At 50.4% G+C, this 27862-nt stretch overlaps 5 protein-coding genes across 5 annotated transcripts; 2 read left to right on the top strand and 3 right to left on the bottom strand.

The window, feature by feature from the left end:
- Positions 1 to 2540: 2540 nt before the first annotated feature.
- LOC131291086 (uncharacterized) lies at positions 2541 to 7439 on the top strand. The gene has a single exon (XM_058320277.1). The coding sequence runs from the start codon at positions 2541 to 2543 to the stop codon at positions 7437 to 7439; it is 4899 nt and encodes a 1632-aa protein (XP_058176260.1).
- Positions 7440 to 8787: 1348 nt separating this feature from the next.
- On the bottom strand, positions 8788 to 10685 carry LOC131290728 (xaa-Pro aminopeptidase 3). Its single transcript, XM_058319897.1, has 3 exons — positions 10423 to 10685; positions 9279 to 10332; positions 8788 to 9208 (listed from the first exon to the last, which is right to left on the bottom strand). The coding sequence occupies exons 1-3, from the start codon at positions 10618 to 10620 to the stop codon at positions 9009 to 9011; spliced, it is 1452 nt and encodes a 483-aa protein (XP_058175880.1). The 5' UTR covers positions 10621 to 10685; the 3' UTR covers positions 8788 to 9008.
- A 401-nt stretch (positions 10686 to 11086) lies between these two features.
- On the bottom strand, positions 11087 to 16219 carry LOC131291085 (Fanconi anemia group M protein homolog). The gene is made up of 3 exons (XM_058320275.1): positions 14728 to 16219; positions 11905 to 14348; positions 11087 to 11778 (listed from the first exon to the last, which is right to left on the bottom strand). Exons 1-3 carry the CDS (start codon positions 16217 to 16219, stop codon positions 11158 to 11160), a joined length of 4557 nt encoding a protein of 1518 aa, XP_058176258.1. The 3' UTR covers positions 11087 to 11157.
- An 833-nt stretch (positions 16220 to 17052) lies between these two features.
- Positions 17053 to 18023, bottom strand: LOC131290737 (NADH-quinone oxidoreductase subunit B 2). Its single transcript, XM_058319906.1, has 2 exons — positions 17962 to 18023; positions 17053 to 17879 (listed from the first exon to the last, which is right to left on the bottom strand). The coding sequence occupies exon 2, from the start codon at positions 17839 to 17841 to the stop codon at positions 17218 to 17220; it is 624 nt and encodes a 207-aa protein (XP_058175889.1). The 5' UTR covers positions 17842 to 17879; positions 17962 to 18023; the 3' UTR covers positions 17053 to 17217.
- A 948-nt stretch (positions 18024 to 18971) lies between these two features.
- Positions 18972 to 27586, top strand: LOC131291428 (E3 ubiquitin-protein ligase UBR1). Its single transcript, XM_058320638.1, has 12 exons — positions 18972 to 19112; positions 19378 to 19529; positions 19601 to 19777; positions 19853 to 20007; positions 20595 to 20798; positions 21518 to 21768; positions 21841 to 23526; positions 23608 to 23719; positions 23794 to 23922; positions 24703 to 25807; positions 25970 to 26673; positions 26722 to 27586. The coding sequence occupies exons 2-12, from the start codon at positions 19382 to 19384 to the stop codon at positions 27517 to 27519; spliced, it is 5469 nt and encodes a 1822-aa protein (XP_058176621.1). The 5' UTR covers positions 18972 to 19112; positions 19378 to 19381; the 3' UTR covers positions 27520 to 27586.
- The last annotated feature ends 276 nt before the right edge of the window (positions 27587 to 27862 follow it).

Here is a 27862-nt window from a genome sequence, read left to right as displayed (position 1 = left end):
CAGTTTAGTAATCATTTAAAATGCAGTATCACAAAGTCTGAAGTTGATAAACTTTCACCAACGCATCCCAAATACCATTAGGAAAAATCAGAACTAACCAAAAGGGAAAAAAACCTTATGTCAACTAACCCCATTATAGCTATGAAATAATTACTATGAAATAAGCACGCCTAACGAAAGGAGTTCAGTCGTCGAGACAGAAACTATGAAACAAGTTATTTCATTTTACGAGAGACCCAGTCCCCGACTGATCCGACCGGGCGTTCCACCTCTCATCACCACCAGTCTCTTTGCTACCGGACCAATAACACTACAAATGCATTTTGATTGCATTGAAGGACAAATTGATGATTTCTCTCACTGAATTCACAAACCACAGCTAAAGACAAGCTCTAAAACATATCGAAAGAGATAATTCGGCATCTCGTAGGCTATATGATATGATCTCACCATTCTATGAACTCACGTTGAAAGCAAGCACAGTTTGACACTTCGTCTCATCTGTCTCTTATCGCAGTGAGAGGAGATCGGGTCTCATAATAACCTGAAATTTTTAAAGACCTTCACCTTGCCTTCGTCATCCTCCCAGCCTAAAATTTTCGGCCACTGGCTCCGATCTCTCGCTCTAATCTCGCATTCGCTCTTGCTTCCACTCGTACGTGGGTAGACAACACGCGATGAGAGTGTGTGCGGTGCACGGCGAACTGAGAGCGTGTGCGTTTCAACGCGTAGAACTTGCACCGCGCCACACACACACACACGCTGCGTCCCCACGCACCGCGTCCATAAGCGTATGTTATTTTCTATTCTTCATGCCCCTCTGGATGTCCATCATTTAGGTTTTGCTCTAATTTGTTATCTTTTTGCTAGTTGTAATTCTGTTGCAGATCGATGAACATAAATCCATAATATATAACATGCTCGGATATTTTAATTTTAGTTAGTTACACATTTTAACTTTTGAGCGGATTCAAGGTGGAAAGAACGGGATTAGAGCCGTCCTGTACGAGTAAAAACTTTCGTATTGTTCCGAACTAACATTTTGTGGAAGACCGCAAGATCGTTCCAGCTACCGTTCGTGTGTAAGGACCTTAAATCATCTTCATAAGGTCCCTGATGAGCCATCGGCATCAGAAAGTTACGAGATGATGCGCAAACGATATTTCAAATAAAAATATGTCGGTCAAAAAAACCCCTATTTTGTGAAAAAATGTACGTTCCTCAATTCATAATGGTCAAAACACATTAAAGAATGAACGTTCTTCATTCGCAATGCGTTCACGAAGCGAACGGCACATCACATAGCATCGATTAATATTTGATGTATAACGTGTCCGTTTTCGAGGCAAGGAATAGCCCAGACATTACCGACTATTTACTTTCAGATCCCAGGCATGGCATTGAACGGAGCATCGAGACTTGAGTCGAGCGTTGGATCCAACAGTGCACCATAACCACGACGCATGATTTGCGAGTGAACGGAGAGCACGTCTATTCCCTAGCAATGCAGAGTCGAGACTGTTGGAAGAGAAGCAAAAATACGTGTATCGGAGAAATAATACGCGAGGCAAACACACAGGGCGAGCAACCCACACGTAAAAGTGGCAACGTTGCCAAAAGAATCAACTTTTTGGCTTCTAATAAGAACTTTTTTAAAGGGACACGCCGAAGCGCTTGAAAATCGACACCTTTCTCGGCCGCCTACGCCGGTTTTTTCGGCCGCCGAGTTTTTAATAAAACCCGGCCGACAAGCTTATCGAAAAAGCACGTGTTCGGGAGACTGGGCTGTTTACAATCGTGCGGAAGGTAAAACAAAAGGCCACAGTATAGAAGCTATAAAGAAAGCAATTACTCATCCAATTTAGCTTGGAAAAAAAGAGATGAAGGTGGTTTCCCGAAAGAATATAGTAAAATACATAATCTACGATTTGCCAAGGTCTGTTACGTACCCGATAAACAAAAAGGGCATCACAAACGCTCGTATATAGTGTACTGCGGTGACGATGCGAACAATGTTTAACCAAACGAAAGTACGCTTGACGTGCGTTGATGATAACTGGTAAACTATGCCAGAGGTGAAAATTGTGTCTTTGTGGCAAGCCGATTGGTTTGTTTATTTTCACCTGCCGGCGGTAGTTTTCCCATAGTCGCGAGAAGAAAAGATGCGGCTAGCGGAGAGACGGAATTCGCCAGTGAACCGACGCAGTGTACTGCAATAGCAATCAATTTAAAGTACGAGCGCCAGCACCATGATAAGCGCAGCTGCCGGTGTTGTTTCGTGAGGTGCTCCTTAGCAGGGAAAACTCGTTGAAGAAAATAAGATTCGTATAAAAATATGTTGTGGCTTGTGTGCGAATTAAACTATTTTGTTTAAGACTAAAGTTGAAACAGAAGATAGATAATATATAATAAGTTTGGGTTAGATTCAACCAAGTGTAGGAGCGTTTACGAAGAGTCGGTATGTAATGGAACCAGTATTGGATTAGCATTAGTCGATGATTAATCGAATGATTATTTGTTTTCCCCCCGAATCCAGCACAATGTCGCAAGCGTACTCGTTGCATGTGTTGAAGGTGGCGGTGGCCAGGATTTGCCAGACGATTGGCTGGCACTCGGCGCACACGACGCCGATCGATTTGTTGATCGATGTTACACAGCACTTTCTGCGTGAGATGTGCCGGATTATGATGCGCTACTGCGAGCTGTACAATCGCACCGAGCCGAACCTGGACGATCTGGCGTTGGCGTACCGGGACATGGGTATCAACCTACAGGAGCTGATGGAGTACATTCAGTTCGTCGATCCGATCATGCTACCGTTCGAGGTACCGCGGTTTCCGGTGCCGCGCGAATCGAACCTAAATTTCCTGAAACCGGGCAGCCGGGAGATGATGATGCGTCCGTTGCACATCCCGTGGTACATGCCGCCAATGTTTCCCGAGCTGGAGGAGGCGGCATCGGCGGTCGAGGGTGGCGAGCTCGCAAACGACGAGGAGAAGGCGCTCGTACGCCTCGACCTGCCGCCACGCGCACGAGCCATTCTCGACGTGATGGGAGCGTCCAGCGCGGAGCCCGTGGAGCCCGATGCTACCGAGCTGAACCTGCTGGAAGGCGCCACACTGTCGGAAATAACGATCGAAGACACGAGCGAAAGGGTAGCCGAGCCCGGTGCGGTGGTTGAAGATAGCGCACTGTTGCCGGAAACTGCCGTCGTCAACGAGGAGGTCGAAATTCCGATGCAAACGGTCGAGGTGAAGGAGCCGACAGAGGATGCCCCGCCCGCACCGTCAGCACCTACCGACGCGACCGTCCTTCCACCGGTAGCGGCCAGAGACGTTGCGAAGCGTCCGGAAGCACCACTCGATAAAGGGGGTGATACGAGCAAAGCGAACAACCAACAACCAAGCACGAGCGAGGGCAGACCGACGCGCAACATCAGCAGCGTCATCATGACAACATCGGGGTTTATTTCGCCCGCGCGCGAAGGCAAACTGCCCGACTCGCGTATACCGATCATTCCGGAGGAGAGACCGCCGAAGATGCTACAACCTCCTCCACCGCCGCCTGCGATATCTGCGCCGCATCCGGTGTCGGGTTCAGCGGCGCAAGGCGTAGCGGCGTCACTGGCAGCGTCTTCGTCCGGGCCCACGCTCACACATCCGCACGCGCGTGATAATAAACACGGTAGCGCGAACGCGGGCGGTGGTCCCCTAGCGGGCGGAACCCCGTTCGCAGGCGGCTCACCAGCAACGGCACCGTCGGCCGCATCCCTCAAGGCGGGCGGCGGTGGTGGTGAAAAATCTGGCAAAAAGGTGAAAAAGAAACCGGTCGATCGCGAACGGAAGAAGGGCGATAAAAAGGGGAGTAACGCTACACCGAAGGGGGAAAAATCGTCGACGGGAAGTGAATCGTCGAGTGTCATAGGTGGAGCGCAAGCGGCAGATGGCAGTGCGGGGTGGGGTGCGATGTCAGCAGTTCTGCCACCGCCGCAGCAGCTCGAGGCAGCCACTGCCGTGGGTAGTCAACCACAGACCGTTGCCACGGGCGGACCACCGTCATTTCTCCAACCAATCACGCCAGCCGACGCTGGTTCCTCGCAGTTCGGAGTGTTTCCCGCGCCACCGGGACAGTCGACGACGAGCGGTGTGAAAGCTTCGAGCGGGAAAGCGGGTAAGGAGAAGGCCGTGAAGAAGCGTAAGGCACCGCAAGTGCATGATATAGCGCTGCTCAGTACGCCGGAGTTGTTCGATAAGTTACCACCGCCCGCCAAGCAGCCGAAGGTGAAAGGTTCCGCCAAGCGGATCAAGCAGAATAAGAAGCTACAAGCGCTGCAGCAGCAAGCCGAGGGGCAGGCATTGTTCGCTCCTCACGGCGTTCCATCGGTGGCCACCGTTCCTCCCTACCAGACGGGACCGGACGGTGCTCAACCGCCACCACCGCTCATCGGTCCGTGGCGTCCGGGTGGTGGTTCACTGTTGGGAGATAAATTTTCCCTTCCCAACGCCACGCCTCTCGTACCACCGCCGGAGCTTGTCGGTAAGGCACCACCACCGTTCGGCCACCAAGGGCCGAAGCAGAAGGCAGCGTCCGGTAAACAGCACCAAGGGAAGAGTGATGTAGCGGCGTCGGAACAAGCGGCTCAACTTTCCCTGCTACAGATGATGCACCCGAGCCTGGAGATAACGGCGTCACCCTCCGTACCGGAACGTACACCACCGAAAGCGACCGGCTCGAGCAAGAAGACCGGCACCAAAGCAAAGGACGCGAAGCTGCAACCCCCGCCGCAAGAAGTCGATCGGGACGTGATCGTCATCGACGACGATAAGTCACCTCCACGTACCCCATCGTTGATTTTGCCGCCACCCAGCGAGAGCAAGAAGCAGCGCAAGCAGCAAACATCGATCGGCCGACAGCCGGACAATCTGTTCGGGGCAGCCGGCCACAGCGAGTACGACTTTACCATGTCATCGCCCGGCGCGAACCCACCGCTATCGTTCCGTGACTTCTCCTCACCGGAAGGGCACGGCAGCTCTGGTGCGATTCCCAAGACGCCCGACATCAAGCTGCCGATGTCCGCGACCTCACCCTTGCTGGATGTGGATGGCCGCAAAGCGGGTCGGTCGGTCCCGATGGCCGACGCGTTCGCTTCCGATGCGTCGATGGCAAAGATGCCCGGTGTTGGCGCTCCTTCGCCAGCGGCGAAACCGAAGCGCCAGAAGCAAAAGGCTCCGAAGGCCGATCAACCTGGTGGAAAGCAGGGGAAGCAGCAACAGCAGACGGTGGACCAGCAGCAACCGGAACCACCGCAGTTCGGCACCGGGTCGGAGCAGAACCGGAACATGTTTCCGCTGTTCCCGCCGGGTCCGCAGGGGCTTGGCCAGTACAACAATTACCTCAACCAGTCGCTCCAGGCCGGCATGCGGTTGGGGCTGTTCCCGTTTCCGTCCGGCCCAGGGCTCATCCCGGACAATCCACTCTTTCCGCTGCAGCCCGGTCCGTACCCGATGGGTGCGGGCAACTTTCCGCTGCCGCCGAACCCGTTCGCCCTGCCCCGGATGGGCAATCTGATGCGCATGCCGCACCCACTCGCCGGTGGTCGACGCGGGATGGGGGTGGGTGGTGGCGGTGGGTCGCTGAACCCGCACCATCACCATCACGTCGCGTTCGACGACAACCTCGATCCGGAGACGAAGCTCGCCCAGACGCCGCTCGATCTGCAAAAGTCCAACTGCAACGTGGCCCCGCTTGTGCCACCGTCGCTGCTGCAGGACGAGTCGCTCAATTTGTCGCTCCGGCTGGGGGGCTCATCGTTGCTGGGGTCGGCAACGTCAACGGCCACGTCTAGCTCGGCCACCCAACCGGCTAAGCAGCAGCAAGAACCGCAACCGCCCGCACCGTCCCCAGCAACGGCGGGAATGGGTTTCCTCAGCGCGCAACCAGCATCGACGGTGAAGCAGCCGAGCAAGCAGCAGGAATCGCGCAAGGAGGACCAGGTGGTGATACTGCCCGCCGCAAGCGTGCTGCCCGGTGCCAGCCCCCCGCAACGCTCCAACATGTGCGTGATCGACCTGGACGGCGATTCCGACGGCAGCCAGTCGACGACGAAGGACGACAATGGGCGGCGCAAGGTGGGCAAGGAGCACAAGAAGGAGCGCAAGGTGAAGGATGGCAAGATCAAGAAGAAGAAGGACAAGAAGGACAAGAGCAAGAGCAAGGAGCGGGAGCGCGAGCAGCAGCTGAAGGAGCTGACGGCCGGTACCGCGTCATCCTCGGCCGTGCTCACGATGGGTATGATTGGGGCCGAGGAGGCGCTGATGGAGCAGCTGCGCAAGGAGCGCAAGGAGAAGAAGGAAAAGCGCAAGGACAAGGTGAAGAAGGAGAAGCGCAAGGAGCGTGAACGCGCGCAGCAGGGCGCGGGTGGTGACACGCTGATGGTCGCTACCCCGCCGGCCGGTGCCGACTCCCAGCCGGGACCCGCCGTGCCGAAGCTGATCATGAAGTTGAGCGGTTCGGGTGCAACGCCATCCCCACGCTCCGACACTCCCGACCATCACCATCCGACGGTGGTGGCGACGGCGACGACCGCCGACCAGCCGAAGCGCGACGGCTCACCGGAACTGGCCCGCATTTCGGCTCTCGTGACGCGCCCTCCGAAGCTGAAGCCAACGGGCGCCATCGGTGGGGGCGGTAGTAAGGGTAAGGGTAAGGACGAGTCCCTTCTCGATGACGATGCGAGCGGTTTCGAGGACGTGGCCTTTCCATCAGCGGGTGCTCCTGCCGGTGCCAAGCACCACTCGCTCACAACCGGCAGTGTCGGCACCGCCGACCCTACTACCGGTGGGAACAACCGGTCGGCTGGCACCGGCATCATGCCCACCATCGGTGCCGGCTCTTCCTCCACCAGCGCGGCGTCATCGTCTTCCGTCAAAGGCAGCAGCAAGGCGGCACGCGTCGGTGCCGAGTACGGTGGCGGTAAGTCCGGGGTCGCGAAACTCCCGGCCACCATTGCCACCGGGAGCACCAGCAGCAGCTCCTCCTCGCGCAAGACTCCCAAGGAAGGCTCCTCGTCGAAGGGCTCGAAAGCAACCGCGGTGGCATCGTCGACGTCGGCGGGGGCAGCCGCGCACCATCACCATCATCACGCGTCGTCCTCCAGCACACTGGCGGCGGTGGCCGCCCCGGCCCAGATGACGGACGTCGACGGCAACACCGTCTGGATCTGTCCGGCGTGCGGGCGCGTCGACGACGGGACGCCCATGATCGGGTGCGACGGCTGCGACGCCTGGTATCACTGGGTGTGCGTCGGCATCTCGGTCCCGCCGGACGACAACGAGGACTGGTACTGCCGGGTGTGCATCGGCAAGATGCAGGATTCGCACGCCGACACCGAAAAGCAACGCAAGCGCAAGAAGAAGGACAAAAAAACACCCAAGGACTAGGGACGCTCCTTACCAACATTACCTTTCGCTATTTTCCCCTCAGAGCTTGAATACGATTAATTTGCAGGAGCTGAATATTGTTTACGTTTAGCGTTAAGCCCTTCTTTTACCGCTTTCGTTCATTTATTTGTTTACAAAATCACAATTTAAGCTACGATATGTCATTGAAATCTGGCATTTTATCATGGGTTTTAAGCTGACTATTGTAAATCACTGAGAAAATTAGATTGCAGTATACACACGCGCGCGCGTGCTTAGATCCATCAAAGTTATTAGTTAATAAGTTTAGTTTGAACGGCCACGCCCAGATTCGGCAAGATTGATTGAGCAAAATAATTAAATTGACCGGGGCCAATCTTTAAGTTTTCTCTCAACAGGAGACTTTTCCATCTCTTCTTCTCTACTAAATAGCATGCTAAAATGATAAGCTGAATGGCTTTATCTGGAATGGAACCAATGGAAGTGAAAGTGAGAGAACATAATTTTTTAGTTTGCTACATAATTTTTCCGTTTTATCCGTAACATTTGTTTGAAATTATTTCAAAGTATGCAAAAACAGTTGCTAGCTAGAAACTAATTTCTTTGGCCAAGAACAATATGGGGTAATTTTTATTGTACACTCTTATCACTACTAAATAAAATCTATTACAAATAATCTGATATTTTTATTTCACATATTTTTTTTCTATGTTTCGTGTGTCTATTAAAGCTAGATAGTTGAGAATCCAATCGAACATTGATTTTAGTTTGGCTTACCGAATCCTTCTCGCTCTACGGAATACACGCCTACTTCCTTCAATCAACATATTTTCCCAACTGTTGAAACATTTTGTTTTTGAAACAATGTAAAACAAGCATCTTTAAGAAACTTTGGTGTAGTTTTATTAGTGCTCAATGTAATTCCAAATGTTGTTGCTTTTCGAGCCGTACAGCTCCAAATTTTATTAGAATATACTAATTCGATACAAAAAACAACGGGCGGTGAGTAAGAAATCAATTTTAAACACCTAAACCAAATTCAATTGCAGATAGAATTGCGAACTAGGTTTTTGAAATGATAACCTAAATAGAAATAACTATCTATTGGTCTTCATACTAACGATTTGGCATGTCACTGGTAAAATAGACTGTTCCACAATTAAGAAACCAACTGTTGCGCATACATAACAGTTAAAATAATTGATTAAAAATGCAAACTGTACAAATTTACAGAACTAACAGGCTGTTTTATTTCCCTAACATGATTCTGAATATATTCACAGCAATATATTCATATTTTAAGGCCCAAAGATAGAAACGGAGGGCTACATGTCCTCCTGAACGTTCAATTTTGTAAGATATACCCAACTATAAGGAGATTAATTAAGGCCACATTTTCTTCGAAGCTTTTCGTCGAAAAACATCGGAATATGTGCTCAGAAGAAACTCTAAAATATAAATGTCCTGTTATAAATATATTTTCACGCAATGATGACTGACAATAACAAAACGTTAACTAACGTGGATCAGTAGTTAAAGCTGTTTCGTTTTTCTTGAGGTCAACTGAGCTTAACGTTAAAATATCCGGTGCTACTGTTTATCGACAGTTGCGTTGACCGTCGAGTGCCGGTTGGACAGCATTTCCTCCAAAAGCTGACGGTCTTTGATGCACGTTTTGGTAAGAACTTCCACCTGTTTGTCCGGCCGTATGAGCACGTCGTCCTCTATTCGCAGACCAAGTCCTCGGAACTCCGGCGGGACGTCTGTTCTTTCGTGTGAGATGTAAATTCCTGCGGGTGAGGGATGGGACAAGAGATTCATAACATCTGTTTACCGTAAGGAAAAATAACTGCAACTCACCCGGCTCCACCGTGCAGATCATTCCGGGTCGCAACCGTATGCTCCGGGAAACCAACGGCGTGTCGTGAACGTCCATGCCTAGGTAGTGCGAAACATGATGGGGGCAGAATTTGTAGGCAGCACGGGACAGTTCTAGGCCGCTGCAGGTCGCTGGTATGAGCTTGACTTCCTGGAGATATTTCCCGATCTTGGTGCACATGGTATCGAACAGCTGGTCAAGTGTTTCACCACCGGCATGCTGGAGACAGCCGATAAGTTCCAGCTGCACCTGCTGGAGCACCTCGTAGAGCACACGCTGCGGGTCGGTGAATTTGCCATCGACCGGCCAGGTACGGGTGATGTCGCTCGTATAACCATGATACTCGCATCCAGCGTCCAGCAGAATCATCTCGCCACCTCTCACTATCTGGTTGTTGTTTACGTAGTGGATGATTGTTGCGTTCGTTCCACCAGCTACCACCGGCGGATAGGCGAGAAAATTCGCCCCGCTCATTCGCGTGCAGTAGTCCACGGTGGCGAACACATGGTGCTCGCCGATGCCCGGATAGCTTTCGGCCATCGTCCGGTTAATGGCACTGGAGGCAATCTCACACGTTTTGCGCATCAGCTCACACTCGCTTGGCGACTTGATCACGCGAATGTTGTGGACGAACTCGATCGGTGATCGCATGTGATTGTGTGTTACGCCCGCGACGATTTTCGACACATCTTCCAGGTCGGACGCCTTCTCGTCGAACCAAGTGATGGCATTTGGATGGGCGAAACTGTACTTCATTAAATACTCCTTCAGTAAGGCCACATCGTACGACTGCTCCATGCCGAAGATATCGGCCGCAGCCTGCACTCCGGTTCGGGGCCCGTCCCAGAGCTCCGCATGCTTGTCTTTCGGGCGCACAAACAGTGTACTCTTGCAGTAATCCTCCCCATCGATCTCCATAACGAGCACGCTGTCCGGTTCCTGGCAGCCGCTCAAATAAAGGAAGTCCGTATTTTGCCGAAACACGTACGGGATCTTGTGGCTCATGTACTTTTTGTTCGCAGCCGGGATGATAACCTGCCCGGAAAACAACAAACAATAAAAAAGCAAACTTAAGCAACGTAGAACGAGATGAACATAACAACCGCCGCCGGCATTCTATCTTACGATATGGTTTTTGATGCTCTTGTCTACGTTTTTGGCACAGAACTCTTTCATCGAAAACAGCAGCATCCGCCGTCTAGCTTGAATCTCTTCCAGACAAATTCCCGGTATTACTTCGCCAGGACTGATTAAATGTGGATGAGTGTGCTGTACCGGCTGGCCATAGGTCGTGTGTCGGCGAGCTGGTTCTGTTGCATCCATCGCTGCTTTTTGGTTGTTCACTCTGCTGCATGCTAATACGCTGGCTGAATGCAATTTCCCCGTAACACTTTCTGAAGGAAACAAAGAATATTTCATAATACACCCAGGCGCAAGCAGTAATTTAGCAGATTAATTACTTTGAATCACTGGGAAAACGCATCTTGCTATATTACGGACACAACTAACAGTTCGTAGAGAGAGCATCTCACTTGAAAAATAGGAATAGAAAAGCCAAGATTATATTCAAGTAAAAACACAAAACCACTGCCTGCTTGGTGACCCGGCTAGAACGTATGATTTTGAACCGATAATCAACACCCGCTTTGACAGCTGTCAGAAACGATAAGAAAGATGGACAATAATTTCGTAAAGGCCGTTCGACTAGCAAATAATTAGACCCTAAAAAAGGGAAAAGTATCACAAAATTAAAATATAAAATCCAAACCAGGCGTTGTAGAAGAAGAATTATTATTATTTATTATTCAACAAACAGTTATCTATCTACATGACTTATTTATGGAAGCACTGCCTGTAACGCTATTCAGAGTCAGAAAGGACGATAATCCGCCGACGCCGCTTTGCTGTACTAGCCTCTGCATCAGCTTTCTCTCGTGCTCGTTTTCCAACTCGCCGGCGTTCTCGTAACGCCATCTCGGCCTGTTCGAGTTCCGACAGTTCCGAATCAACCTCGATGTCGTCGGTGATGAAGGAGGAATCGAATGCTTCAGTTTCGTCTAGTGCATTGTCGCTAAGATCATCTGCGTCTGCGGGACCAAGGGTGTTTGGGCGTGGGAGACCCGCGTTTGCTCGCGTGGCTGGAATTTTGAAACGCCCACGAGCCACTGTCGGGCTTCGAACTGACTGTAGGTAGACGGCGCGCATGTCAACGCAACTTGCATCCGCCTGCGACAACTGACTACCTCCCGCTTCAATAAACGAATCCATCTCTTGATGCCATGTTTCTGTATCGTTTTCATCCTCTTCTTCACTGCCAGACACTTCAGCTTGTGTGTGTAAGAAAGCTCGAGCAGCCTGCCGACGCTTCGGCTGATGCTTCTTGCTTCGTGCCGCAATCTGCAATACCGATGTTTCCGGTTTCTTCTGGCCCACTTGAGCATTTGTGTTTGATTTACGGTCGATTCGACCGTACGATGGACCCTGCGAAGACAACAAAGGTAGATTAAAATTGGTTGTTAATTATCATCACAAAGCATCACAAACAACTTAGCTAATCCGTGATGCGCCTATCGTGAATGTTTCCATATTAAAACATTGAATGCTTACCGACTTGCAGGATTCGAAAATATCATCGTCCTCGGAGTCAAGACGGGAGAAGTCTTCTTTCTCTATTGTGACCGGAAAGTCGGTGGGTAACGGGTGAACATCATCCTCATCATCTTCGCTGTCGAGATCGTTGTTCAACCCAAGGCAGCCTCGTTTCCGTCTGTGGCCGATGATTGTACTCCTATCTAAATCCTGGCTAGGACCTTTCACTGGTTGCGGTGGTATTGCAGATGGAGAGGGCCTGATTGACGATTGGCATGTGTTGAAGAACGGTGAGGACGATAAAGACTCGACGGGGGTTAACGGCCGTGACATTTCCGGATCATTCCGATTGGTAGTTGCCGAATGTTGACGAGTTTCTCCTGCTCGAAGCCGTTGAAAGTTTAATTTGGTCGGTGCGAGTCGTGAATTTTTCGATACAGGCCTAGCCAACAGAGAAGGAGATTTTTCCACCGCCGAGAAAACTTGGGAGCTATGTTCAGCCGGCTCCTTCTGTCGGGTTTCACCAAGGATAACCCTGCCGATGGGCGATTGTTGTGCAGCGGTACGATGTACCGGACTAAGATCCATCTCACCGAAGATATCGTCATCGCTATCGTCAAACACGAGCGCAGCGGAGCCGAGATTAAAATTCTTACACTTTCCCTTGTTTTCTTTATCTGATTCGCATGTTGCCGATTGTCGTGACGTCCCCGGTTCCGATGATACATTCCAAATTACTGCTTCCTTTTCACTTTCGGCCGCATTGGCAAGCAGCAGATTCGATTCTGCATCCGTTATCACAGGTTGGTGCAAGGGTACATCCATTGGGGCCGGAGGGTCTTCCTCCATTCGATCACTCAGTTCCTCTGCATCGAAAATGTCATCAAGCGATTGCAGGTGAAAAAACTCCAGGACCATTTTCCTTTTCAGCTCATTTTCATCCATTTCTTGGAAACCGTCTGAATTATTACGCTTCTGCACGGAACGATTGAAGGCTCGCAGCAACGGACTGTCGGAAGGAATCGTCTTTTTCACCGCTTCTACATTCAACTGCCTACTTCGCACTCTCTGCACTTGCGGTGGTGTTTCTGGTTCAGGTAATGTAGCAACGCCCACTGGGTGACATTCAGTGTTTGTTAAACCCGCTTGCTTGAAATGATTTTCTTCGAGCTGGCGCTTCTGAACCGACCGATTGAAGGCACGCAAAAGGGGACTATCAACCGGTGGTGTTCGTTTTCGGTTCCCTGTCACAGCCACTGGTACCGTATCCGTACCTCTCTGTATCGTCACGCAGGAGGTTTCGTTGAAGTTTGAATAATTGAGTGTTGAATCGAAAATGTTTAAAATGGATTCATCCTTCCCCTGCGTTGGAGAAATTGGGTAAACATCGGAAGGCGGTGAACACGGTGCCTCATTTTCTACAGCACGCTGCAACCGGATGGATTCCGGAATTGGTCGAAGCGGTGGTAAATCGAACGGATCATCCCGCTTTCCCGCCGCCTGTGACACCGTGTTTGCATCTTGGGTAGACTGCAGCAACTGCCGGGCCAACTCTGATCGCACGATCGCCAACGACCGCCGCTGCAGTATCTGCGCAACCGTCGGGACATTGAGAAGCTGCTGGCGGTGGATAAACTTCTGCCTCCTTAGTTGTTCGTAATGGCGTACCAGGTTCTGCAGGATCCGATCTATGGCCAGCTGCTGATCGGACTTACCGGGTCGGGCACACCGATCGATGACTGGCTTTTCGCTGGTGCGTTGTTGTAATTTTTCCGGACTGCTACCAGGAGGCGAAGCTGGTAGGGAGAAAATATCCCGTTCGCTTGCATCCAGATCCGCGTCCGCCGGAAGCCTCCCGGTGTTGGCACGTTGGAAGAATCGGCGCACATCCTGCGTCCCTTTCGGTGTTGAGCTGCCGGGTTTTGCTGCTGTACTCACTTTTCTTCGCTTACTGTCCACGTCTGGCTCGCCGGTGGTAACCTTACGCTTCGCCCCACCCTTTCCACTGCCTGATGCAGCATTTGCGCCTTCTGCTTCGCCACCACCCGCCGCTGCGATGTTGATAAACATTTCCACACATTTCGGCTCAAACTCCCCCGGTACAAGCCGCGGTGAGTGCCGATAGAGGATGCGCATGATGTCCTTACTCTTGGCGAGCTGCTGATTCGTCCGGTCCTTCGACGCCTGCACTCGCTTGAGGGTCTCGTGCTCCTCACCTTCGGTCACTAGCATCAGCACGCGGCCAACACGCTGCCGCCCGGTCCGACCGATACGCTGCACGAACCGTGTCGGATTTTTCGTGATATCGAAGCAAACAATCAAATCCACTTCGCCAACATCGATTCCCTCCTCGGCGACGCACGTTGCAATAAGCGTATTGCAAGTGCCGGCCCGAAATTGCTGCATGGCAGCGATTTGTTCTTTCTGCGTCACCGCTCGGATCCCGCTCGTGCCTCCTTGGCCTGGAAATAAGAACAGAAAACCACAAATAAAAACGTATTCCTTCAAAGTCCGGCAAAATTTACCATTGATGGGAAACAAATATGAAATTTATTTAATAGTAAAAGGACATGAATGTATGCATGATCAAAAGTGCAGTAATTGATCAACAATTATAGAGGACTTAAACGGATTTATATTTGATATTTTTTTGTGAATTGTTTTTTGGTTGCATTTACTTTGATTCTGTTTCCAATGAAAATAATCTAAATATATAAAGTTATGATGTATCAAATTACGAAACGACCGGATAATTTGTCTGCAATACAACAGGAATGAAGTAATATAGCATATTATGGACCCATTGATGCGTTTAGCATTCAGCTTATTGAACCAACTCACCAACTATACACTTTGGGCGGATCAGTGGACTCCGTTGGCTCAGCAACCGATGGATCATCGCAACCGAATCGCGAAACTCGCAGAACACAATGGCCCTTGATTCTGGGTGTTCGGTAAAGTGGGTTGCGAGCTGTTTTTCCAGTATGCGATACTTTGGATGGCCGTAGTCAACATCGTCATCGCCGGTCGCTGGAACATCGCCTTGGCCATCCGTTTTGTGACGTTCTTCCCCGTATCGCTCCCTTAACTGCTCGAGAAACTCCTTGATGGCGCGATCCTTGGCCACGAAGTACTTCTCCGATGCACCGTCGCTACCGTCAGCGAAAAAGTTTAGCAACGCCCGTACACCGTGCCGAACGAGCAGATCGAGCGCATGGTACATGCTAACACACACGCCGAAGTCCCCGTTTACGATGGAGTGGTTTGGGTGTCGCTGGAGTAGCGAATTTTCACGAAACCGCTTCTGTTCCATGATTAGCATGCCGCGTGTCATGGAAGCTGGGTTGCCGCACGACAGCACGTTGGCATCGAGCAAACGGCGCACGTACGGATCGACCAACTGCAGTAATTGTTCTCGGACACCGCGTATCGTCGCTCCGAGCGGAATAACGATCGTACGGATACTCTTGCGAAACGTGTACGGCGACACGTCGATCGAGTTGTCCCAGCGCACCTCGATGTGCGAAATGAGCAGGTTCTGTATGACCTCCGCTACGTCCTCCAGCGTTCGGCCTGGCGTGGCGGAGAGGGCAAGCACACGGAAGTGTTTGTTGCGCGCTGCTATCATTTTAACCACTTCCGTGTATGCGTATCGGCCTTTCGCTTTGTGCGCTTCGTCTATCACAATAAGGCGCACCTGCTCGACGGGAAAAGCTTGTTCCGGTGCGCACAGATCCGCCTGCACGACCTGTGGCGTTACATAAAAGACACGCTTCGTTTGCCACAGCCCTGCGCGGTTCTTACGTTGCTGCTTGCCAGTTATTTCGGCGGTGTCTTCTTTTGGGATGCCCATGATGCGGTAGCACGCTTCGATCTGTTGATTCACCAATGGTCGGGTCGGTGCCATGAAGATAACTTTCCCCGTCGGATACCACCGGTAGATGTTGTACATCACGACGGCAGCAATGAATGTCTTGCCGAGACCAGTCGGCAGCACGACAAGCGTGTTTTTGAACAAGGCCGCCTTGGTGATGGTGTACTGGTACTGCCGAACCGGATAGTTGGTCGGGTAGATCCAGCTGCTGCCGGTACTGTTGTCGAACCCATCGTACTGATCTTGTTTGCGTAAGTGCAAGCGGTCGTGCAACTGACTGTACGGTTTGTCCAAGAGCGCCAGGACACTGTCATCCAAGAGGTTCGCATCTTCCTCGTTGGCGAATGAATCCGTTGAAATATCACGTAACGAATAGCTGCTTGCCCCAAGCACGTCGGACATATCCCGGTTGTTGTTCGGAGCATCAAGGGATGTATCCCGCGAAAGCTCGCCTTCCATCACTTCAGGATCTGGTTTAATAGTGTATCTTATTCAATTCAAAATGCTCTCAGAGCCAGCCACCTAGAACGAGACATGTAAACATTGCTATCAACAAGCGATTCTACACAATACATTTGTTTTATGAGCACGTTTTCTCTTTACATTTACCTCTGGACGGACTTTTTTGAGCCCAAGACACTCAATTTACGCACCATTTGGCTAATGAATTATTATTGATCAACATAGTACGGACAAAACAAATTACCGACCAAAACACTCAGCCGTCAATGTAAACATCAAAGCGTACAAGATATTGCGATGACACAAAGCTTACATACCGCACCGCAACCCGAACTAGTTTTAGCACTTTTTCAAAGTTTTCGACGGCACAAGAAATATTTCTGTCCTACTATTTGGGTTTTTACGGCTCACGGCAGGCTAGGAACAGTTAAACATATTTTCGTAACCTCAAGCTTACAACTAGAGCTAAGAACTAACGGGTTTGTGGTCGCTCGATTCGAATGCCGTATGCGCATACCAATCGCAAAATTGCCAACTGAATTGGTTGTTTACATCAGCTCAATGTGTGCTTTCCTGTATGTACATGTTATACCCTCTGTGCCCAATTTCCGTTTCCGAATACCGATTTGAATACCGAACCCATCAGCACGAATGATAGCTTCTTTTTAACTCAAAATAAGCAGAATAAATAGTGAAATTAAAATTATTATCGTGAAAGATGATTAGATTTAATAATTTACACCTGAGGAACAATGTTGACGCGTATGATAAATATATAAATAAAATTTGACTATAAGTAGATTTTCAAGAGTATTGTATTTGGCGTTAAAATTTATTACGTTCCAAGCAGGGAACATTCACCATAGATGCCTGTAATCATATGTAAAAGGACGCATACATAGTACTTAAATTGAAAACTAAAAGAAACGTTTGCAATCGATTAAATATATTCTACATTTTTATTGCGATGGATACGCGGAGTCGACAAGGCATGCTTATTTGCGATACCACATCTGCAGCGTCTTCATACGTTTCACCTTCTTTTGGAGTTGCAATACACCGTACAACAGAGCCTCGGCAGTTGGCGGACATCCTGGCACGTAGATATCGACAGGGATGATACGGTCACAACCGCGCACAACCGAGTAAGAGTAGTGATAGTAACCACCGCCGTTCGCACAGCTGCCCATCGAGATCACCCATCTCGGTTCCGGCATCTGATCGTAAACCTTGCGTAAAGCCGGTGCCATTTTGTTCGTAAGCGTACCGGCAACGATAATGACGTCCGCCTGGCGGGGTGAGGCACGGAATACCACGCCGAAACGATCCATATCGTATCGCGGGGCGGCGATGTGCATCATCTCCACGGCGCAGCAGGCTAAACCGAACGTAAGCGGCCAGATGGAACCCTTGCGACCCCAGTTCAGCACATCATCCAGCCGGGCGACGGTCCAGTCGGCCCAGTTCGACTGTTTGGTGCCGAACGGTGAGTAGGAAACCTTTTCTGGCTTATCCTTCTCCACCACCGGAAGAGTTGCCTTTGATCGAAGTATTTGAGTGGCACCGTTGGCTGACGGCAGCAACAGTGCCTTCGTCAACAGCGGACGAATGGTCATCATTTTGGGTTACGGATATCCCTCGCCTTCCAGGTGTGAGTCTGAATACGAGCAAGAGAAAATCAATTATGTGGATGTTCGATGTTGCGAGTAGAAGGACGAAATATTTGTTTTCGGTCAAACCTTTGCACAAAAATACTTCAGAACTGCTGGAGATCGATGGGAATCTCTTTACATAAGCTGTCGAAAGAGCTATGTCAAGAAAAAAAACATTCCGTTCTTTGACATTCGAGCAAAGGTATATAAAACGGAAGATGTCCCATGTTTATATTTTAAATTTACAACCAACAACAAAAGCGAAATCATCGAATATTTTAAAAATTTGCTATTCCAAAAACTATAAAATGCTACTGCATCGATCATCAATATTTCTTACACTAAATGTTGGGTATTTTGCAAATTATTCGTTGGTTGGTGAAAAATGCGTTATGATGATGGAGTAAAGTGCAATTAAAACAAGATGCTATATGAAAAACGTAGAGAATCCAGAACAATATACCATTTGAAATTGCGTTAGGAGTTTTCCTAGAGTCTAAAACGAGATAAAATTGATTTTATTTAAACATATTGTACCTCCATATTGCCCGGCTTGCATTTACAGTGCAACCTCTCTAGAATTAACAGCTATGATTTTCTTAGTTATTTATGATGGCAGATAGTGCCCTAAACTGCAATATTATAGATTTGCCACGATCTTTGTATTTCGCTTGTATGAATTACCCGGTCGTAAGACTTTACCTGCCATATGTAAGCTACTCAATTTAATTAAATAATGTGTACTATGTGCATGGACAAATCAATGCGACGTTTATTCCAAGTTGTTTTTCCGAACTATAAACGGTGCTTTTAGTGAAGTAAAGTATATTCAATTACAATATGCCTCAAAATGTCTTGATGAATGAATTTCAATTCATTATCGGACAAATATTGATTACTGCATCGTTGCGAGGTTTGACTGTACATTTTAACTGACGTTCGAACGTTCACCAGCCCAGCTGATCTATAAACCCTGGCGATCTGACGTATCTCCCATGGATCCTCTGTAGACTTTGATTTGTCCAATTTTACCAACTTTGCTCATTACACTGCTTGAGGTTGGCAACGACGGAGGTAAAACCAAGCAGCTGCCCGTGAAGAAAGCAAATCATAAAGGAAATTGTGTGTCATTTCGTTTTCGAAGTTCATTTTATCTTTTCGCTAGCGCAGTGACAATTATATTTCCCGAAGCTGGCGGAAGACGATTACTCGAAACGGAAGAGCAAAATCATCATCAGGTAAGCAAAGATTTTTCACCATCCTGAACCTCGTCGCATTAAAAGATACTACAGTGGTGTAGCAATGGAAAAAGGCAAAAAAATAGATTTTCCCTTCTCCCATAAGCGAAAGATCAGACGTGCACCGTGTTGGATGAAGGTTTAATGCTATTCCGACGTATTTGGTTTCTCTTTATGTTGGTACTGCGGGTCGCTAATGCTGATGCCGTAGTAGGCTGTGCTAACTCCGTATTATTTATTTTCTTCTTTTTGTTTTCGCCTCAAGAGAAATGTTTCCACATTCGCCACCGATAGCGTATGTAAAACATTTGCTAGATCTATACGATCAGCAGATTCTCGAACCAAGAAACATCGAACAATACTTTAGAACCGTTGCCGAGACGTACGTGCAAGTCGAACCAAACCAAACGGAACAAGGTAAGCATCGCGTTGGTCTCGCAATCTGACGGAACACCAATCAGCTCTGGCTGTTGCACGTTTACTTGCAGAATGCTTCACGTTCAAGGAGCAAGGTATTCAGGAGACCATCATGGTGCTGGAGACGTTCATCTGCGGTGAAGATTCGACGGCATTTCTTGAGCAGCTCAAAAGAAATGACTTCGATTCGTCCGTGTGTGGTCGTGTTTTTAAAATCGGCGAGCCAACGTACAGCTGCCGTGAGTGCAGTAAGTATCAATCGAATATGTTGCTGTACTTCTTGTGTGTTGTCTAAGTATTCATTTTTATTCTAAACCTCCTAGGCATGGATCCAACGTGTGTGCTTTGTTCGTCGTGTTTTAAAAATTCGCCGCATCGCATTCATAAATACAAAATGGCTACCTCCAGTGGTGGCGGCTGCTGCGATTGCGGTGATGTAGAAGCTTGGAAGCAGTATCCAGTATGTGCAGAGCACAATGTAAGTCGATTCAAACGAAAATCACATTTTGCATTTTTTAAATGTTGATATCATCAGACTCTTGAAAGACGTAATGGCACATTCCAGCTAGGAATGTCACCAAGGCCAATTTGGTTACTTGTTTCCTGCGGTAGACTTTTGATTACATACTAATCTGCAGCAATCAGTAAACATATAAACAACTGTTCGATAACTGAATCGGCAAGAGCAACTTGCCACATATGCTCTAATTCTTCAAACACAACACACACTAGCCATTGATTGTTGTATCAAAACTGTTTATGCTTGCATAGCTGCAAAAAAAGTGCCTTCAACAGTTTATTGATTGAACAGTTGCAGATTCGATGAAGTGTTTACGAATGGATTTGAAATGAGGGTTTTCTGATGAGTCGGTTAATTTTATTTATATTACTTTAACATTCCCGTTTTTGCACAATCACCAACCAAATGCACATGCATTTACATCTTCTTCAAGAAGAACTCGTACAAATCTATGCAATGCCCAATAATGATTAGGATTTTTGTCGTTTGTTGAAGTTATGGTAAACTAAGACAGCTAAAACTAACTTTGTTTATTTCTGCCACAGAACATTTCAAACATCTCCAGTGAGTCAACTGCACAGCTACCGGACGACGTGCAAGGACGATGCGCGATAGTGTTCCAAGCCATATTAGCCTACTGCATGCGTGTGTTGAAGATGGACAGTGATGGTAGCTATTCCGAGCTGGACGATGACGAAAACACACACTGTACAGTCCTATACAACGACGAAACTCACACCTTCGAACAGGTAAACCGTTGCATTAGGATCACTTTGAGCGATAATGTGATATGCAAGGGAAATGAGGTGGCATAGCACTGGTTTCATTTCGTCATCATCAGAAGCATAATTCATCAAGCATAATTCCATGTCATCGCAACTTTACGCTTTAAGACCTATTCCTATTTATAGTTGCCAAGCAATGATCGTTAACTTAATGATTGTCTGGTTCACATGGAAAAAATTTCATGAAAATTATGCATATGTAGTTTAAAAGACTTATTTGAGTAGAGTGCTTTACAATCGATCAATAGATAGGTTCACTTACGCAAGAAACATAACTTGCTCCAGTACTACCTTGTGTACTAAATAATTATTTAAATCAAATTAAAATTGAGTTGACTCTTCAAAAGTTTACATCATTGCTCTGCTTCGACTCAATCATTCAAATTCTTTCATATATTTCGTGCTTTCCTCCATCTATTAGTACGAACGAATAAACCAATTTAGTACGAACAGGACGACTACTATCATGTTGGATGGATCAACTAATGAAGAGAAGCCGTCGTTCTAAAATGTTCTTTGATTTGGCTTTTAGAGGGCAGCGGCCAACCTATTACTGGACTCCCGTTATCTTAAAAGCTACGGCTATCATAGTAATAGGTTGGATTGGTTCGCTGAAAGCCGTGGGCACCGCGTTAGAAGGTGGTTAGATGGTGTATGAACTGTGATTTCTTTCATCAAACCAGGTGATACAGGCACTGACATCGATCGTGCTGTGCTCACAGAAGACAGCGATCGAGTACGTGACCAGTATCGACCGCGAGGGCCGCGCCGTAGTCAAGTGTGCCTCGTTCGAGGTGTGCAAAAAGCTGAAGGAGGACATCGAAACCAAGGCCATCCGGACGACGGTCGGCGGTAAGATGGCGCCGTTAAAGGTGACGGTGATGCACCGGAACGAGGTGGCCTGCCAACACCTGGCAATCCAGATGCTCGGCTGGTAAGTGCGTGGTGCGTACGGCAATGCTGCTCCCGATGCTATAATTTCGATTTTCGTTTACCCACGATATAGGTTCCAGGAGTTCCTGTCGAAGCACTCGTCGTTCCGTAACATCTTCGTCAAGCTGATCGGCATCGCCGGCACCGGGTTCAACCTGAAGCTGATTCTCGGCAACGATCATAAGCTGTGGAAGTCGGCACGCAGCTGTTGGCACCGGCTGCTCATTTCTGGCATGCTGATGGAGTACGAGAACAAGAAGCAGCTTGCGCTAACCTTTACGCGCCAGTACGCGGCGCTGATGCAGGCGTTCGTGCGAGACGATCACTACCATTCGTTCTCGATCGTGTCGCTGAGCGTGCAGCTGTTCACCGTGCCGACGATCGCGCACTGCCTGATCGGCGAGGAGGCAGCCTTCTTCAAGCTGATGCACACGTTCTACTCGGAGGCGATCGAGAAGTACATCAAGAACCGGCAGCTGCAGTTCGCCCGGAACACGTCCACGCTGAACGTGTTCAAGCGAGCCTCGTACATCCTGGTGGACTTGCGGTACCTGCTCAGCTTCAAGCCGTACGTCTGGATAGATCCGCTGCGCATCGGCTTTCTGCACGGTGTCCAGGTGCTGATCCGTCTGCTCAGGTGCATGCAGGGTATGGACGCGGTAACGCGCCAGGTCGGTCAGCACATGGAGTACGAGCTGGAGTGGGAGACGGCATTTACACTCCACCTGAAGCTGTCCCACCTGATCACGCTCGTGCTCGAGTGGTGCGCCACCGACAAGATAGTGCTGATCAAGGTCTACCGTATGCTGCTGTCCGCACTCTCCGAGGTGAAGTTCATCGTGCCTGAAACGGTGCCGGTCGCGTGCGAGGCGGCCAACCATACTGCCTACTGTTTGCAGTATGACGTTGCTTCCATGCCGGTTTCGGTGCACCTGCCGCTGACGCGTTTCCTTGCGGGCCTCTACACCGCCTTCGAGCGGCACGACCTGCCGTTCGCAAACGAGACGGCAAAGCAGGCGGATCGCCCAACGCCGGAGCAAATCATCGAGCCGGTGCTGTGCACGCGTGCCATGATTTCCCAGGTGCATGCCGGCCTGTGGCGGCGGAATGGGTACTCGCTGCTCAACCAGCTGTACTTCTACCGCAACGTGAAGTGCCGGTACGAAATGCTCGATCGGGACATCGTCATTCTGCAGGTCGGTGCCTCGCTCATCGAGGCGAACGAGTTCATCATCCACGTACTGCACAAGTTCATGCTGCTCGAGTGGCTCAAGAGCGACCAGATTGAGAAGCCGGCCCGTTTGGGTGGTGCCGAGGACGACTACCTGCGCCAGGCGGTAATTCTCGTCGAGGAGCTGCTCGAGCTGCTGATCGTGATCATCAGCGAGCGGCACGTGCCGGGCGTCGGCGACGTCACTGAGGGCGATCGGATCAAGAAAGAGATCGTGCAGCTGCTGTGCATCAAACCGCACTCGCACTCGGAGCTCAGCCGAGCGCTCAACGAGGACAACTGCAGTGAAACGGCGATCGAGTCGGTCATCGACGATGTGGCCGTGTTCGAGAAGCCGAACGTCGCCGACAAGAAGGGCGTCTACAAGCTGAAGCCGGAGTACTACAGCTGGTACAACCTGTACTTTTACCACTACAGCAAGGAGGAAAAGTCCAAATCGGAGGAGGCGCAACGCAACCGGCGCAAAGAGAAAGGCGAGCTAGTCTGTTGCCCCCCGCCGGAACTACCGAAGCTCACGAAGGCTTTCAGGTACGCTTGGCTCGATACCACGCAGCGCTCTTTTTATCTTCTTCTAATGGTACCACCCCTTGTCTACTTCTCCTCTTCCAGCATACTTCCCAATCTGCTCCAGTGTGACGTCATGTTGGAAATAATCCGCGTCATCTTGACCCGTGCGCTCGATCTCCAGTCGACCAGCTTTTCCGAGGGACAGTTGCAACGGGTATGCAATAAACTGTTCGAAATTCAAAGCTACCATATATAAGTGGCTAACCACCTCGTTTCCCCCCACAACAGGTCCTCCATCTGATCGGCTATGCTATACAGGAAGAGAAGTCCGGATATTATCCGTATTTGAAGTTCATCGAGCGTAGTCAGACGATCGGTCTGCTGGCTCTATTGGATGAGCTCACCAGAAGTCAGCGGGTAAGTGCACTTCTAGTAACTAAACGCGCATGCGCTCCGTAATTGCTCAAAACGTTTACTGTTCTACATGAAACATGAACATCGTTGTGCGCATTATCGACGATTGTTAATTTCAAATCCGTTGGTAGGTTTAAAGAAAAAATGAGTTTAATAAAGCAGGACTTTATTTACAAATAGAAAAGTAATCATCTTAGCTACAGTGAAATAGAACTGTTCTTAGCCATTAGAAAAATTTACACAAAATCAAATTGTTGCTTTTAAATTTTTTAAAACATCTGTTATTGGTTGTTTTAAACCAAAACTGAGTTTCTTCATAGAAGAATTTTCTGAGAAGAATATTGTTACTGTTAAATTTGTTACTGTTAAACATCCTGTGGCTGTTTTAAAGCAAAAATGAATTTCCTCAGGCTCCATAGTGGGTTTGTTGTTCTTAGCCGTAAGAGAAATTTGCACACAAACAAACTTTATTCGCGCTTCCCTTGTTACTTTCTTACCTTCCAGCCTCTGAAACAAATGCTTACCTTTAGATCGTAATTTTTATAATAATTATAATCAATGCGAATGTCATGTGGATCGATTCTTCACAACTCGATATCGAAATAATGTCATCTAGTTCCCTATTGCTTCCTTTTCATTTTGATGGATTTTTAGATTATTTATGTTTTTTACTGCTGACTGACCTGAAAAGATGTTTGGAAGCTGTTGGTTGCGTCACAGTTATGGCGTGTCCGTTCATTATTGAAGTTAAACTAATGAATTCCTTCACTTTTTTATGGGTAGGTCGAATCCCAGCGCGATTTGCTTCGTTGGGTCATCCAGCGCTTCAAGTCACTGGAAGCGTCGAAGAAAAAGGCGTCGGAGGAGCAGGCGACAAGCGCCAGTGACGAAGGTGCTGGCCCGAGCGAGGCCACCGGCGGCGGTGACGCTACGGAGCTGGATGCTGAGCGTAACGCGAAGGAGAAGCGGGCGAAGATGGCCGCGATGCGGCGCGCTCAGCTGCTCGCCCAGATGCAGAACATGCAGCAAAGCTTCATGAAGTCAAACGCGGCGCTGTTCAATCGCGCCGACGACGAGGAGGAAGATTGTGCCGCTGGCACCTCGGACGCTGGTGCCGCCGGTAGTGACATGGCCATGGAGTGGCAATCGGGAGAGGGCGGGTCGGCGGCGTCTGCGTTGGCGAGCACGGTCAAGACGCCGGTGTGTCTGGGGCGCAACCGGCAGGCGCCGCGCTGGAAGGCGGGCGAGTATTTCTCCTCCGCCCAGCGCCACACGTGCATCCTGTGCTCGGAGGAGTCGGTGTTGACGGCGCGCAGCCACACCTGCATGGTGTACGCCGCGTTCGTGCAGCGCTCGAGCGTACTGTCGCGCTACCAGCAGACGGACGAGCGCGGCCAGCTGCAGTACATCGAGACGGGCATTCACCCGTCGCCACACATCAGCACCTGCGGGCACGTGATGCATCTGGATTGCTTCGAGAAGTACTTCAAGAACGAGGTGGTAAAGGAGAATCGCCGCCCGTACCGCAACCGGATGCCGATCCTGTTCGACGTCGAGAAGCAGGAGTTCCTCTGCCCGCTCTGCCGGTGCCTGAGCAACTGCTTGCTGCCGCTGGTACCGCACCTGGACGGCATCCTGAAACCGGGCACGTACGACGATGATCAACAGGAAGCGGCCAGCGAGACCGCCACCCCTGCAGCAGAACCGGGCGCCTCATCATCGGCCGCCGCCTCCATGCTGAACGCGGATCCGAACTTTAACTTCCGCTCCTGGTACGAACTAATGAACGGCTTCCTCGCTCAGATGCAGAAGCAAATATCGATGGAGGCCGGTAAACCGCCCCTCGGAGCCCGAGCAGCGTTACCATTGACGGACAACCTGGGACTGAGCCCGAGTGAGCTAGCTGGGCCGATCGCCAGAATATCACCTACACCCGATGAGCTGCACGAAAGGGTCTTGCTGGTGCCGTTTGACCCCCCGATCTATGTCCCGATTGAACGGGTCGAAGGAGGAGACGGCCTTGAGCGGGTCGATGTAGGCGGGGAGGAAGCGTTGGAGGGTCCTTCGTGCGGCTTGTTCCACGAGCTGGTCGAGATCAACCTGCAGAAGTTCTGCACGGTGGTGAACGAGTACACCGCAGTACCGCCGACGGCGAAGGGCTTCAGCGAATACCTGGCGGTGTGGCTCGCCTGCTCCTACACGATCAAGTCGCTCGAGATGCTGCTGCGCGTGATGGAGCGCCCGCTCGGGGCGGAGCTGACGATACGGCATGAGAGCTGCCTGCGCGGGCTGGTGCGTGCGTCGTGCGTCGTCGGCTCGATCATGCCGAGCAACAAGTTTCACACGAGCGTGCGGGACTACGCGGTCGATCTGTACGACACGCTGTTCGGCAACAAGCCGTCCAACTCGTTCTTCGAGTGGGACCTGTTTGCCATCCTGAACACGTGTCTCTTTACGACGCGCTACGTGTTCTTCCAGGCGGTACCGAGCGAGCGCATTCCGCGCGGCGATGCCATCGATCATGCCATCATGCAGGCCGTGTTTATGTTCAATGTGTTGCGCACGATCGTCACGTCGACGGTGAAGAAGGAGGCGGACGACGACGAGTCGGCGGGTGCTGCGATGGAAACCGATCAGGACGAGAAACCGCCGGAGCTGACCGAGGCGGAGCGGACCCTGCTGCGGCTGTACCGCACGTACAATATCTACAGCCAGCCGGAACCGGGCTGGAACAGCGAGGCGTCGGAGCAACCGGCGGAGGGCATCAACCCGGCGGAGCGAAAGAAGAAAGTGCTGGAAGAGCGCCGACTGTGTCGGGCGCTGCTGTGCGATATACGCAAGAAGAGCCACCCGTTGCTGCGCTGCTGCTGCCTGCTGTTTCGCTACATCACCGATGTGGAGCTGCCGGAAGGGCGCGGTCCGGGCGATGATGGTACGGACGAGGACGACTACCGCCTGATGGTTACGTACCTGGACCTGGCGGTCGATCCGCTGACCTACTTCGCGCCGGGTGAGCTCTCGCTCGAGCTGATCGAGCGGCTTGCGTCGGCCAACCACGAGTCGATTCACCAGATGCATCTAGTCCGCCTCGGTGGGATGCCGCTGTTCCCGGCCGGCCCGCCCGTGCGCCAGCTGATCGACCTGCCGGACGACTACAGTGACCTGATCAACAGCGTTTCGCTCTTCACCTGCCCGAACAACGTGCGCGACGACTCGCGCAACCCGACGATGTGTCTCGTGTGCGGCGAGATTCTCTGCTCGCAGTCGTTCTGCTGCCAGAAGGAGCTGGACAAGGTGCTGGTCGGGTCGTGCACCTACCACACCGCCGAGTGCGGCGCCGGCATCGGTATCTTTCTGCGCATTCGCGACGCCGAGATACTGCTGCTCGGCATCAACAAGGGCTGCTTCATTGCCGCACCCTACCTGGACGAGTACGGCGAGACGGATCAGGGGCTGCGCCGCGGTAACCCGCTGCGTCTGTGCAAGGAGCGCTACCAGAAGTTGCACCAGACCTGGCTCAGCCACGCGCTGCACGAGGAGATCACACGCCGCAACGAGTCGCAGCAGACGCTGTTCGCCACCCAGTGGCAGAATCTTTAAGCGCGGATTAACCGTCATGCACCAAAAGCTACGCCCGCATGCATGGCCATCCAAGGATTGAGGAGTGTGTGAGCGCGCGCGCGACCCCTTGTACATTTTCTCATGTATATAAACACACAAGTAGGAGCAGCGAGCGAAGTGAAGTGGTTGGTTCTTAGGAGAAACACGAATGAGAAAATTGCTGTGATGGGAAAAGCCCACAGAGCGCGGAACGTTCAGCGTTCAAAAACATAAAAACGCGGTTCAACAAAGGTACATGAAGCAAGCAGCATGGCAAGACAAGGAGACGAAGAGCAACCGAAACGGGATTAAAACAAAGAATCCGAGGGCGAGAAAGACTGAG

The sequence above is a fragment of the Anopheles ziemanni genome, chromosome X (genome assembly GCF_943734765.1).
Source record: "Anopheles ziemanni chromosome X, idAnoZiCoDA_A2_x.2, whole genome shotgun sequence".
Lineage (NCBI taxonomy): Eukaryota > Metazoa > Arthropoda > Insecta > Diptera > Culicidae > Anopheles > Anopheles ziemanni.
Note: the sequence above shows the minus strand (reverse complement) of the source record. Positions and strands in the feature narration are given on the sequence as shown.

Bases quoted from the DNA above. Each gene is read 5' to 3' on its own strand.
- LOC131291086 (XM_058320277.1), top strand. From the start codon at position 2,541: ATGTCGCAAGCGTACTCGTTGCATGTGTTGAAGGTGGCGGTGGCCAGG.
- LOC131290728 (XM_058319897.1), bottom strand. From the start codon at position 10,620: ATGGATGCAACAGAACCAGCTCGCCGACACACGACCTATGGCCAGCCG. The intron at 10,333-10,422 runs GTAAGATAGAAT...TTTTCCGGGCAG, and splicing joins AGAGCATCAAAAACCATATC to GTTATCATCCCGGCTGCGAA. The intron at 9,209-9,278 runs GTGAGTTGCAGT...CCTCACCCGCAG, and splicing joins GATCTGCACGGTGGAGCCGG to GAATTTACATCTCACACGAA.
- LOC131291085 (XM_058320275.1), bottom strand. From the start codon at position 16,219: ATGGAAGGCGAGCTTTCGCGGGATACATCCCTTGATGCTCCGAACAAC. The intron at 14,349-14,727 runs GTGAGTTGGTTC...TCTTATTTCCAG, and splicing joins CCGCCCAAAGTGTATAGTTG to GCCAAGGAGGCACGAGCGGG. The intron at 11,779-11,904 runs GTAAGCATTCAA...TTGTCTTCGCAG, and splicing joins TTTTCGAATCCTGCAAGTCG to GGTCCATCGTACGGTCGAAT.
- LOC131290737 (XM_058319906.1), bottom strand. From the start codon at position 17,841: ATGATGACCATTCGTCCGCTGTTGACGAAGGCACTGTTGCTGCCGTCA.
- LOC131291428 (XM_058320638.1), top strand. From the start codon at position 19,382: ATGTTTCCACATTCGCCACCGATAGCGTATGTAAAACATTTGCTAGAT. The intron at 20,008-20,594 runs GTAAGTCGATTC...TTTCTGCCACAG, and splicing joins CAGTATGTGCAGAGCACAAT to AACATTTCAAACATCTCCAG. The intron at 23,720-23,793 runs GTATGCAATAAA...CCCCCACAACAG, and splicing joins CCGAGGGACAGTTGCAACGG to GTCCTCCATCTGATCGGCTA.